This window comes from Oryzias latipes, chromosome 10, assembly GCF_053564925.1.
Source record: "Oryzias latipes strain Hd-rR chromosome 10, Olatipes_Hd-rR_3.1".
In the NCBI taxonomy this organism is placed as follows: Eukaryota; Metazoa; Chordata; class Actinopteri; order Beloniformes; family Adrianichthyidae; genus Oryzias; species Oryzias latipes.
In genome coordinates this window covers 20,916,262-20,930,290 of record NC_136246.1, presented here as the reverse complement: position 1 = coordinate 20,930,290, position 14,029 = coordinate 20,916,262, and the positions used below count along the sequence as shown (strand labels likewise).

Sequence of the window (14,029 nt, the reverse complement as noted above, 5' to 3'; positions counted from 1 at the left end):
ATTCGAGGCTAATTTAGGTGATGGAGGCGCAGAGAGGGAACCTGCGCGCGCGTCACGGGATTTTGGTGGATTGCCACGGTTGGCAGGATGCTTGGCGTTAATGCGTCCTCTCCTCCCACAGGTGCGCCGGTGGCGGTGGGGATGAACATAGACATCTCCAGCATCGACATGGTGTCTGAGGTCAACATGGTAGGTGCATCTCCAACTGTCGTTCGTCTTAGTGTTTCCACCCCCCCCCCCCCCCCCCCTTTGGTTACCAGGCATAGCTTGTTGCAGTATAGTTGTAGCCACACACCCCACAAGGTGAGCAACTTTTATCGCCTTGGTGACGGTGACAGCACTCAAGAGCATGATCCCCCCCCCCCGCCCCCTCCTCAAAAATAAATAAATAACACAGATCACCGCAATTCCCCTTACCCAGGCGCCGCACCCCCCCCCCCCCCCTTCCCTACTGGCGTGTTGCTGCATTTGAATGCAAAACACACAGTCACTGGCGCAATCGGACGCACAGCGGCGGCTGAGCGCACGAGGCTTGTGTCCGCGCGCGTGCACGTGTGAGTGCGAGTGAGCAAAAAAAAAAAAAAGGAATGGGGGGGGGGGGGTACTTCCCCAAAACAAGGTGGAGTAATTTTATTCACGTAGCAAACGTCGTCACTACAAAGCAAACAGAAAATTCTTCTTCCTCCAAGCCAGCATCACTTGGCCCCTTTAACTCAGCGCCCAATCACATCATCACCCTCTACGCAAACCAGCTTCCTCCTACTGGTCAGATGACGTAAGCGATTTGTTTTTAGCCTGATAAATGTCTGATATTTCATTACTTCTTTTCACCAATGTTGCATAAACGTCCATTTGATGATGTCCTCACCATCCATAATGATGATTCCACAGTCTGCTATGGCGCCCCCCCCCCCCCCCATTAGTCCAATTGGTGACATTCATTTGGTCGAATTCAGAAAATATGAGGCATTTTTTCTGGAGAGGGGGGAAGAGTATCAGTTACAAGCCAGCCTCTTTTTGAGCTGTTATGTAAGAGCGTGAAAAACAAGTTTACCAAGAACTGAAGGGGGTGCTTTTTCTGTCCTTTTCATTCAATCCATATCATTTTGGATTTTGTTTGTGCATTAAATAACAGTTTGAGTGGCCAAATTTTCTAGAGCATAATTATTTGAAATTGTTTTTGGGTGGTGGATGTTGCCAGGATGGCATGAGAGATTTGAGCAGGGTGGGTTGTCAAGCTGAAATATAGACTCTTCCCTTTTTTCCTTCCTTCTTTCCTGTCTCCATCCTTTCTACCCACCACTTTGACCAGATTCCTGGCTGTGACTCTGGGCTCAGCAGCCATGTAATCCACCTCCGCCATGCTCAAAAGGGTTATCCTGAAGAACTAAGCAAGCATTCATGTGGAAAAAAAGAGACCCCCCCCCCTCCGCTTCTTACATCTGTGTGTGTCTGCAAAAAACACAAAACTGTGCTCAAACAGTAAATGGCGACTGACGTCACGGAGCTCCTTATGGCTGTGGGAGAGCTTTCATCTTTCTTATTGCTCAGAATAGCTCTCCCTGCCAGATTCACAGGATTCACTCTGATATAACACCTTCAGAATAAAAAGTGTGTGTGGGGAAGGGTATGATTAAAAAAACAAACCTGGTTGTTTGTGTTCCACATGTTTGCAACCTCTGTGCCTCACATAACAAGTCGGTACCCCTCTTTTCCGCATGTCCAACCATCTTCTGGCCCAACAGAGGATGAGAGAAGCTGATCCCAGAGAAATCAATAGCATCAGATCAGGAGGAGGAAGCCGGTGACCTGTGGTCGGCGTGGCACGGCTTTGATCCTCCTCATCAGGGGCAGCTCCTTTACAAGTGATGAAGGGGGAAACAACTTGGAGACACGAGGATGAAACTAGTGAAGGTGATAGATGGCAGTATTGGAATAGTGGTTAAGGTTAAAGTTATCACTTTAAAAAAAATTAAATTAACCTTTAATATTATACAGCCGCATCTGTGGAGGAGATTTAACTAAGGATTGTTGGTCATACTATCGAACAGTGGAAAAGTTTTAATAATGGAATTTATCCTATTTGATTTTTATGTTATTTTATAGTTTTAACTCTGTAGGATCCATATGGTCAAATTTATAAAAAAAAAGTTTTCTCTAATTTTTAAATTATATATTTTATTATTTTTTTCTGTTTTTTATTTATAATTTTTGGCTGTTGCTAAATGCTGCGATGTGAAAACGCTGCTATGTGAAAAAAATGGTAAATTAACTTTAAAAAAACCTAGAAGAAAATTTGTCTTGGGGTGAATATGATGCTTGAAAGGTTTTCAAATGAATGAGATCTACAGTGTAACTTTAACCAAACTCCTATCAGGCCTACTAGCCTTTAAAAAAAAATAAATAAATAAAAACGACATTAGATAATACATTATCTTATTTTACACTTTTTAATTACTGGTATGTTGGACAAAAACTTATAGTAAGGCAAATAACCTCCTGCTAAATAGAAAAAGCTTGTATTAAACAATATGTTGATCATAATTTTGTGCCAAATTTTTTTTTTTTTTCTTTGAAAAATTGTCACTTATCTTTATTTGTTACTTAATGGATACAAAAAAATCTTGCTATTTTGTTTTACTTATGAACTTATTTACTTTTTAAGAGAGTGCGTGCAGGATAGAAAAATAAAATAAAATAATTTTTAATACAGAAACCTGAAAGATGAATGTGATGAATTGTTCATATATTTATTCCTCAGAATTATTATTTAAAAATGAAAGAAATTTGGTTATAATACTAATTTGGTAAAAAAAAAAATCTTTTGTTTCTTGGTCACTTATCTAGAATGGAATTAACCAAATTACAGTTTTATTCAGAGCAGTTTCTTTAGTTTCTAAAGCCATCTTCTAATAACCTGCACAGTTCATAGAGAATGAAGACAGAAGCTGATAAAAGATGGAGGAGTCTGCTTTATAAAGTGGAAAGAAAAGGAGTGGGCCCGAATGTACCGGTATGTGTGTGAGCAGGATTGACATCATGGTGGTGTGCAGGGCCGGGTTTGTAGACAGATGCTCGCTCCTCTAATTAAAGACAACATTGCCTTTGGTGAAGAGTGAACTCTGTTTCAGTTTCAGCAAAGTCAAGCTTTTGTGGCATCTCTGTTGACATGAAGGCTACGGCAGCTGCAGAGGATCAGTGCTGCCTCTTCTCCAGCGTTGTGTGACAGGTTTTTTGTTTTTTTCTTTGTGTTTTTGTACCACGTCGGCCCGCTGTGGCTCAAAGGTCAGCCATGTTGTTGGGCCATGAAAATGTGCAGGTCAGTCAGCGCCTCGCCTGCATGCAATTACAAATGTGCTATTCTGAGGAGGAGAGGGGTAGGGGGGTGTCCTCATGAGTCCGAGGTGTGACCACACGTCCTCACTGGGTGGGCTTTGCTGACTCATGGGGGTTAGTGCAAAACACAGACATGATATAATGGCTGGGATTCTCACTTAGCCAGTTCATCTTTGTCTGGTAAACATCAAGATCTCACTCTGCAGACTTCCTTTACCCAGCAGTACATCCAGAGTTTGGTTACGTGTTGAAAATGGTCTTTTTTTTTCTTTCTTGCAGCTGATTAAATAGTGACTGTGTCAAAAATACACCACTGCTTAAAGTCCCACTCTGATCATCATTTGGTCTATCGTAAAACCGTTCCCAGAGGTCTTTTAATGATGATCATGCATGATGATTATGTCTGCAAGTGAATGCATCAGAACGGAGAAGAAAGCTTGTGTCCTGCCATTTGGAGCTTCTACGTCACTGCTACAAGCTTTTTCCAACAGCATTTTTCTTCATCTGCCCCTGATTCACGACGATTTGAATAAAGAAATACTCAAAAGTTCTATTTTTAGCATAATTTTATTCATATATGTCCTCCATCATGAGAAAAAAAATACACACAAGTACATGTTCAAAACACCAAAAACGTAATTTTCATTGGAGTAGGTCTAATGTCTTTTGCATGCAGTCCATACTGAGTGGAGCTGCAATAGGAACTGCAGGGCAGGAATAAGGAAAGAGCTAAATGAGTATTTTCCATCTTTTCTTTCTCGTGCTTGTTAATTACATGTAAAATACCTGAGGTTGATGGTTGTTAAGAACTGCACTGTAATACAGCTCTTCCAATGTTAATTAGCTGGCCTTGAATTAAAAGATTTAAACAAACCAGCTGTGATGGCTTCTGAGATGGAAGAATTAGTGGGGCGTGAGTGTTTCTTTTATTAAGATCATTATCCTGACAAGCACTGGTTTCTCTCGGTGAGTAAGAGGATCCGGCCATCAGATAACGGCAGCTGGAGACCGAAGGGGAGAGAAGGACAAGCCCCGCCGCCACGGCGCTCCCGTGTCAGGGACGCAGTCGAGGCGAATTAGCAACCATTTTGATGGTGTTTGTCCAAAATGATCCTGTTCCATTTTATTTTCAGCTCCTGGTAAATAAGCACGAGTTATTTTTACTGAGTGTTTCCATGACAACAGCATCTTTTTTTCCCAGCAGATTCAGAGATCACAGGAAAAATAGATGCCAAACAAAAGGGATTTCAACTTTGAAGGTGCAAAAAACAAACGTTTCGCTTCTGCAGATGACATGTTTGTGATGTAATTATTATTTTTAGTTCCTTTTGGGCCCATATCCAGAATGTTTTAAATATGAATATGGCCTTTTAAAGACATTTTCTTTACACCCAAACACCAACTTGCTCTCAGAAGAAACAAGCACAACTTGCATATAAAAATGTTTAAAATTTCTGAAAACTTGCACTAATGCATTTTTTTAGTAGCAAATGCACAGATGTGTTTTACATGGATAAATTCACACCTCCTTAATATTTAAGACATTTCTGTCTCTTCTTTATTCATTACAGGTTTTTGTTTGGCTCTACTCTGCTCTACTGAGCTTTCCTAAAAGCCCAAGACAGGAGTGCAGGTCTTTTCAGACCACCGTCTTTAGTTAGGCTGAGTGGAAGCACGCAGTAAAAGATTCATAAGCCAGAAATAAAATTACAGAAAAAGAACATCACTTAATCCTGTAAGTTTTTGTTACGCATGGTGAGCCCTCTGTTGTTGTTTTTTATGGGTGGAAAGTGTTCAAATGATGGATTTAAAATCTGCTCTGTTAAGATGTTAAGAAGGTTTTATTTTTCAAAAACTAAGGTACCATATTTTCTTCACTTTAGGGCACACCGAATTCTGCAAGATCAATGACTGTTTTTATTTTATTTTTTACTTTTGTCAAGTTTAAGGTGAACCGAACTATAAGATGTATTAAAGTCCCTCTCTGATCATCTTTTGATCTATTTTGAAAGCATTCCCATAATCATGATTATTCTCTTGTCAGTCAAAATCGAAAAATCTGTGTCGTTTTAGGACATAATTTCTGCAGAGCGACAGGTTTTCATAAGAAATCCGCCTCTGAGTTGAAGGGGAGACTGTTGGCGTGGATTACCCCTGCCCTGATTTCCCATCATCCCTTTGTTTACACGCTCCCCTGCTAGCTGACAGCCCAAATCGAACATGTTTGTTTCCAACTCGTAAAAAAAACCCAGACTGACATTTCGACAGAGCACCGTCTACCTCTTAAAATCGCTTCAACATCAGTAAACACAACCAGAATTAATCCATATTTAGGATGCTTCGGATTATAAGGCACACAGTTGTTTTTAGAAAAAAAAATTAAGGATTTGAAGTGCACCTTATAGTGCAGAGAATACAGTATTTTTGTTTTGTTGTGATTATTTGCATTTACTGTTCTCCTCAACAATGACTGTGAGAGGGAACCAAAAGAGCTAAACATTTTTAATGTGGGCTAAAGTCAGTCAGTTCCACCAGAAGCCTTTTAATGTGTCGGTGCCTCCCTTAATGATTCTGTCAGGCATTTTGTCCATCGAAGCTAACCAGCTGAAAAACAGCCCATTGGAAAGAGCGTCATAAAAGCAGCCATGCTGTCACCTCCCTCGGGTTACAAATGGCTAACAACTCATTGAGAGAACACCAACTGCTCCCCTGACCCTTGATGCTTGACATGAAACCCGTGTCTGCAATCAAATTTGCTGATCTGCCTCTTCTTAGCATTGCAGCATCCAGGCTGGGAGATTTTGCTTAAGAATTCTGTTTATTCACGTTTGGGTACGTTTAACATTCCAGATTTCCGATCATGTGTGCAGACATTTGAGATAAAAAAAAACCAGACTATTTTGCAACCACAGTGCTTGTTATTGTCAGCGAGTTCTTTTGTGCAGCTGCTGGGCAGTAGGGCACGTGTTGGCAGGATGGGAAATGTCTGCAGCCTCACGGGAAGGCAAGAGTGCAGAGCAGCACTTTATGGATTAGTTCTTTAAACCTTCCTGGAGGGTTCCCCTCCAACGAAACATAGAAAAAGTAATCCTGTATACTCACATACAAACAGATTGTGTATTTTTTTATTTTTTTGTTTCTTTTTCCAGCTGGCTTCTGTTCTTTTTTGTGTTTCTTCCTGTGCATGGTGCAGGAAGACCTGACCTTAAGACCTTAAACAATTGTTAACTTCTCCAGAGGGTGAGCTATATTAGTGACTTGAATGGAAGTTTTGCTTAGATTGCCAATGAGAGACTTCATTTTGATGGCAAATTTGGGACTGGACTTGAAATTTAGGACTCATGATTGTGTTAATGAATTTCCCTTTTTTTACCTTGAGGGCTACACTGTTAAAAAAAACAGAGCTGGGAAGTGTCGCTTTACACAAATAAAAAATGAGCATGTAAAGTAGTTGTTTTGGTTCAAAACAAATATTCTTGTTTGCATGTTGAAGTTTATTTTTCATCCCTGTGTAGTAATCTTTGAGCTCACTATAGTTGGGCAATTGTACAAAAACAGTCACTGGTCAATTCCCCTTTATACAACATTCCAAATGGCAACAATTCTACAATAAAAAATGTCAGTGTCTCTAGTTTATTGTATTTTCTGCACTACAGGGTGCACCTGATTAAAAAGCGTGCCGTGAATGGTCTGTTTTTCAAATTATGTCATATATAGGGTGCACCAAGCTACAAGGCGCATCAAGCGAGACAAAAGATCACTCTGTCAGTCAGACTTTAACTATTATTAACTTAACTATTATTAACCTTATTAACTCCAGAAGTTGTTTGTAATACGCTAGCACAATCTCTTTTCATGTTGGCGACTCTCAGCCTTGTTTGCAACACGTTAAAAAAAAAGACTTGTTCACTTTTCGACACATCCCATCAAGCATTCAGTTTCCAAAGTTACAGGGAGACCCAGAGTTGGGGCCCCTTGTGGCTACGTGGTTAGGCAGTAGCATGAACCCTTGTCTAAGGACCCACATTGGTTGAAGCTCATTGGCCCCTGGAAAACTAACCCTGGTTTCCCGAAAGCCAGTCCTAAACTCAGCCACAGTTTACACAGACCGATGGCACTAAAACAAACACTACTGTGACTACGCTGACTCCAAACCTTTTTTAGTACAATGGAAAAAATGAAAGTCAGATACCGCTACGCATTAGCTGTGTTAGCAATATTACCTAACCGAACATTTTGACAGAGTGCCATGTACCTCTCAAAATCGCTTCGACATCCGTAAACACATCCAGAATTAATCCATAAATAAGGCGCTCCAGATCAAGACGTCGTTTTTAAAAAAAATTTTTTAAGGCGGTGTGCTTTATAGTGTGGAAAATACGGTAACTTTGGAAAGGAACACTTGTTAATTACCTGCAAATATTTTTATATATATTTCTTTTAAAAGCTGAGGTGAATCTGAATGTACCAACCCAGCAGTCAAGTCGGTGTTAGGTGCATCTGTGGGCCGCTCTCCAGTGTCACTCACAACAGCTGATGTAGTTGTAATGGAGGACTTGTAACAACTGCAGTCTGACAGATTGCACAGGGAAGTCAAATGTAGTTCTTGTCACAGTCAGGTTCTTATTATGAGGTTATGTGCGGCAGGGCGCTGTCACGGAGAGCCTGGGATTGTTTTTTTGTTCATTTATTTTCCTTTTTTTAAATTAGTCAGGCCTTGTTTCCATCTTTCTTTATTGCATTTTGTCTTTTTTTTTGGCCGTAAACTCTCCTTTCGTGCCATGATAACTGAGTTTCCAATTGTGACAAGGAGACTCAAGGTCACTTTACAATACATTATTTCAGCTTCAAATTTTTTTCCTTTGCTACCATGTTTCAAGAAATGGGTATACATTTTTTGTTAATTGGACATTTATTTCAGGCTTGGAGAAAAATCTATCCAGGCTATCGCACTGGAGCATCAGTTATCTGCGTTGTATCTGCTCTGTTTGTTCAAAAATAACACAGTTGCCGTGCCTTTTTACCCCCCAGCATTTTCCCATCGCAACACAGATTCTATTCTCTTGCTGTGCAGTCAGATTCTTTGCAGCTTCCTGTGAAAACTCGTTCAATTGATCCCGAATCCAAAGAAAGAGGCACCATCTGTGAGGCCATAATTATGCAGCGATTGTGCAGCTCAGACAGAAGGCAGCTTGAAGGCCCAGGTGTTTTCTCTGCATATCTTAACTCCTAAACCCCCAAACTTGCACGACAGACCACTGCAAACACACAAAAAAATAATACCACAAGCTCAGCAAACGCACCAGGTTGTATTTGAAAGTGGAAAATGCATTATTGAAATCAAAAATCCTGGCTCACTGTCACTCTGTCATTGCTAAGTGGGATGCTCGAACAGGCTTCATAGATTTAATAACACCTGTGCTGCTTCTCCTGCTGTGCATCCTTAGTGGTGCTGACATCATTAGTTACTTAACCAATTAGTCATTTGAAGACAAATTAATTAACAAACTGTTGTTTATGATAAATCAGCTTCATGTACCCCAAATTAAGCATAAACACGTTTCTTTACACTCAGTTAGGAGGCTTAAAAGTTAAGTGGTCCATGCCTTTGATGCTTTTAGTTTCTCATTCATTTGATACAGAGGGTGTCCTTTTTTCATCGAATAATGCCCTGGTCACAACTACGGGGCACACAGGTGGTCCACATGTTCATACACATTATCTTGTGTAGCAGTTGGTGGTAGCAAACCCTTAAACAACATATAAGGGTGAAGTAGGTGAGATGCAGAAACGTCATAAGGATTTTTCAAATTTTCTGCCTCCCTGAACCCTGCACACTGAGCAAGGCACCCATTAGTAATGTTCAAGTGATAAGTGCGCTTCAGTTGCAAGCTCTGTGCTTGCAGCCTGGCTCTTAGAATTGCTGAAATTAGATAGAGAGCATAGTTTTTGTGGGCATCCTGGTGTTGTAAGGACACTAACCTGCACACCCTTTGCATACAGCATTTTTGCTGTAAGGAGCCAGTACTTGCATTCCACTAATTACTGGGGTGCAGCATAAGGAAACTGTAAAACAGCATCACTCGTGCTCACATTTTCCATTTATTTACATGATCCTTAACATTACTTCACGAAACACTTAGCACATGTGCGTCAATCTTACATTTTAATGATGTCCAATGTGTTTCCCCTAAGATGTGGCCGCACTTTGCCATAACCTTCCACAGGCGTGAACAACCCAAAAACCTATGGCACCCATATAGGGGCTGACCCATACAGGTGCATGTGACTAAATCATAAATATTTAGCGTCCATCACTTTGTGTCTACTGTCAAAAAATGTTTGATCATATTATGACAATTGGCAGTGTCAGGATAACTGGACACAGATTTCCTCATCTATTGATCGCTTTGAACAAAACTGTAAATAACAAACTATTGTAGTTGCCTCCTACTGCTCTGAAAAAAACATTTTTTTCCTACTAATTTACATTCAATTCTTGTATTTTCTAATAGACATGAACTGATATGTTTCTGGAAAACGCGAAATGTGGGCACTTTTCTAATTTTCATATAAAAAATTACATCTTGACACGTTTTTCTCCTTTTACAGACACAGCTTTATAGCTCCCGATGGTGACACTTAATACAGCACCTTAAAAGAGGAAATTAAATGTGATAATTAAGCTACCTTTAGCAAAATGCACATTGCTTTCATGATATTTAAACTCAGTTTTGACTCGAATTGCCCCTACAGTACTGATATTTAACAAGTAATGTTCAGGGGATGGAGAGATATGAATTATGTTTGCTGCAACAAGAAGATATGTTGTCTTTAAATTTTAAAATTGCCAGATTTAACTTGTTGCATCATGAAGCCACAGCACTATCCTAGTTTTTTGTTTTATATGTTTGTAGTTCAGTGAACTCTAAAACAAGGTTTTTTTAAGTTGGATTTTTTTTGGATGTGTGAACCCAACCCAACTGCTCATGTCTGATTCAGAATTAAACAAATGGGGTAATCACCTCTTTTTTTGTTAACATTGGAACAAAATAAGGAAAATCTGACATTTTTCAAGCAGAACCCATTGCATCAAAGTGTACTGTTTCACCAATTTGACAAAAAAATGTCACAAAATGATCTAAAGGAGATGGAGCCTTCCTGCAGGGCAGAGTTGCCCATCTTTAAGATAACTGGGATAACTGAACCATTTGTTTTTAATGATTGAGGAAAGAAAAGTTGCAGCAAAAACTGAAATAAAGATGCATGTTTAATTCACTCTGAGTGGATTAAAACCAGATGTATCTTCAGATTGCGCTCATCTATGAGGGCAGTACAGAAAATTGCAGTTGTTTTAAATCGCCACGCCTTTTTGTGCCCGTTACACACGGAAATGTAGTCCAGAATGCATTTTAATGATGATGGAGTTTCAGGGGTTGTATTTTTGCTATGTGTTTTCCCACTCACAGAACGCAAAACACTGTAACCAAGCAGATCTGACTGCAGTGCTCTGTTTTGCTGTTGTGTGTGTGTGTGTGTGTGTCAGTCCTTTTTTTAAGGGTGAGAAATAGGGGAAAGAGACAGAATGAGAGGAGGAGGTTCAGTTAAACAGCATATCACAGAGCACAGATGGAAAAACTGTACAAAATAAACAAGTTTTTTTTGTGTGTAAATTTGGCATATTCCTCAATCTCTGCGACTGGATAGTTGATACTAAAAAGTCAAATTCATTTAAGTTGAGGCTGAGTTTTATGAGGCTTGCAGAGGTAAATTTACCCAAGAGGGTATAACACCTCCACCACCACATTTATGCATTTTCTATCATGTGATAATCACATTTTATGATAAACTCTCACCTCTTTTTGTTTTTGTGTTTGTGGAGGAGGAAAACTCCAGATAGTGTGATCATTATTTTCCTTCTTTTTTCAACGAAAGCATCATTTTTTTAAAAAAACAATTTAAGTTTTTTTTGTCTAATATATAGTTTATTCTAGAAATGTTTGTATAACAAACATTATTTCTCCAGAATATGTACTCTTCCTTCACAAGTGTTTGGCTTTGACGTCATTCATAAAGCAAACTTTCTGCGTCTAACAAGGCTGAAACAACCACGAAAGAGCAGATCGTTTGCCGTGCAAATTGAGGCTTTTTTTGTCTGCAATAACAAAACAGAAGAATAAAAATTGAAGAACGTCTATCTATTGATCCTGAGAGTTACAGCTTATTGCTGAAGGCCAAACCTATTAACAATGTGGAGATGATTGATGATGAAAAAAAGATGAAGATTTCTCCCCGTTGAAGATGAGTATCTACAGGATAGTCCCCTCTGATCTGGGCAAAACGACCTGCAAACACCCACTTTTATGGGGTCATATCTTAACTTTGATTATGTTGTGTTTTACTTCTGAAACCAACACATCATGAACACAAAAAAAGCTTTAATTTTACTTTGAAAACAGCATGAGGGAAATACTACTCATATTAATCCACTCTCCTCTACTCGTAGCTCAGGTTGACTGTGACGACAACTATCCTTGTTTCTGCAAATATCAGGTTTAATAAACCAGCTTTATTAAACCCCTTTTTTTGGTTTTCCAGGACTACACATTGACTATGTACTTCCAACAAGCATGGCGGGACAAGCGTCTCTCCTACTCTGAGATCGCCTACAACCTGACTCTGGATAACCGAGTAGCCGACCAGCTGTGGGTCCCCGACACATACTTCCTCAATGATAAGAAGTCTTTTGTTCACGGCGTCACGGTCAAGAACAGGATGATACGTCTTCACCCTGATGGGACAGTGCTTTATGGTCTCCGGTAAGGTGTTTGTCTATGCTGCCTTTACTGTCACACCTATTTTTTTTCTGAGACAACACACAATGGGCATTCAAGAGGCATAAGAATAGAACATGATCTTTAAAATATCATATTTTCCACACAAAAGGACACACCGGATTGTAAAGTGCATAGTCAATTAATGGACTATTTTCAAACTTGACATAAGGCGCACCAAACTGTAAGGCATGTTAAGCGCGACAATAATTTGCTTTTAGGTGAATTGTACGCCGAATCCATATTCCTCCCCTACCCCTCTAACTTTTTCCTACCCCTACATTTAGCCCTCCAAGCAGAGGGTTATGGTTAAATAGTGTCTTCAAATTTGGACGTTAATATCACTCGATGACATCATTTATAGTCGCCGATCATCTCCGTTAGCGCGTAGCTGTCTTTGCTTGGAAGATACATAACATTGGTTTTATAACTTCAATAAGTCTCGCTATAACAAAAAGTCGTTATCTACTTATTTAAATGTAAACATCTTTGCTTTAGAGCACACCCATGTGAGGAAAAGCATTTGTCATCCATGGCACAGTGCGACGTGGATCACCCTCCAAGAAGATGGATATGCAGTTTTAAGTCCCTACTCCTCCTCCTTAAAAAAAAAAAAAAGTTCGGACACCATTAAAGCTCCAGATGTCCCTACAATTGGAGCAATGGCGAGGAGGGGTAGGGGAGGAATTCAGATTTGGCCTTATGGTGGGGAAAATACGGTAAAAGAGCCATAAGGTATACAGTGAGACAACTCACCACATTTCATCCCATCAATAATTTCAACGGAAGCACAAACTGAAGAAAATAACAATGGAAATAATGTGAAAACTTTAGCTGTAACAAACGTGATGGTCTCTAATAGTTGTGTGTAAAAGCACTTTCACATGTTCACATTGTTGCCTTTTATGTTTAGCCGTATCCATAATTAACTGTTGTGATCAATAATGGAGGAAGGTGGTGCATACCTCTGAACGTAGTGATTGTACTCGGTAGTTCAGCCCATCTTTGTGACGCTGGACTCAGATGCCTCTAAGGAGGCGGGCATTCATAATTGATAACTCTTAATTAATAATGTAGCAGTTCAATATAAACACTGAGTTCTGAATCTGTTCATTTGCTGTCAGAGCCACAACACATCTGTCCCGGTGTTGTTGACTTGTCTGACCCGTCACGGTCTTTGTGTGGGACGAGTGAAAGGTTTCTGTTGCTCATTCAAGATGTCGCGGCTCACCGTCGTTCCCTCTCCAGACTGAGACGTCCTTCTTGAGCAAAGACTGCTTAAAAAATTTAAGTATCTGCACTGCACCAGCATATTCGATGCTATGTTTTTTTTCTTTTCACAGTTGAGAAATAGAATTCATTACACTCTTGCTCAGTTACATAACCCTAACAGATACTTTTGCATGACACTCAGAAAGATTTTGTGCAGGCTTGGAGAGTCAGAAAAGCACAGGAAGAATTTTGAAGAGACTTTGTTGCTACTTCAGACACTATAAAACATATCTTTGCCTCTCGGCTCATTTGCTTATTGGATTTGGGTGGTTTATGTTTAGTATTGGCAAATTCAGCAGCAAGAGAGTTTTCAGATGGCTGCTCCTTCATCACATCAGGAAAGAAACACACAGGACATAGAAAACAAGATGAGAAGTATGTCTCTTATGTTGATATAGTATGTAGCGTAACTGATTTTGGTTTACACTGGAGGCAGAGTAAAAACATTAAGTTAAAAAGCCTTTTGAATAAGCTAAGTGGATGCCAAATAAAAAGTTAAGTGATGAGACAGAGAATTGTGGTTGGAGCAAAAGCAAAGTGAAGGAGAAACTGTTTCTGTGTGGTCCATCACCACAAGTTGATGTGGC

The 14,029-nt window shown here is 39.8% G+C and overlaps 1 protein-coding gene across 2 annotated transcripts in view; it reads left to right on the top strand.

Moving 5' to 3' along the window:
* gabrb2a (gamma-aminobutyric acid type A receptor subunit beta2a) overlaps positions 1-14,029 on the top strand; it is a 36,496-nt gene that overhangs the window by 584 nt on the left and 21,883 nt on the right. For both annotated transcript variants that reach the window (XM_011480281.4, XM_004073334.4), the window contains exons 3-4: positions 122-189; positions 11,935-12,155. In XM_011480281.4, the coding sequence (XP_011478583.1) occupies positions 122-189; positions 11,935-12,155 (289 nt within the window). The remainder of the gene's footprint in view (positions 1-121; positions 190-11,934; positions 12,156-14,029) is intronic.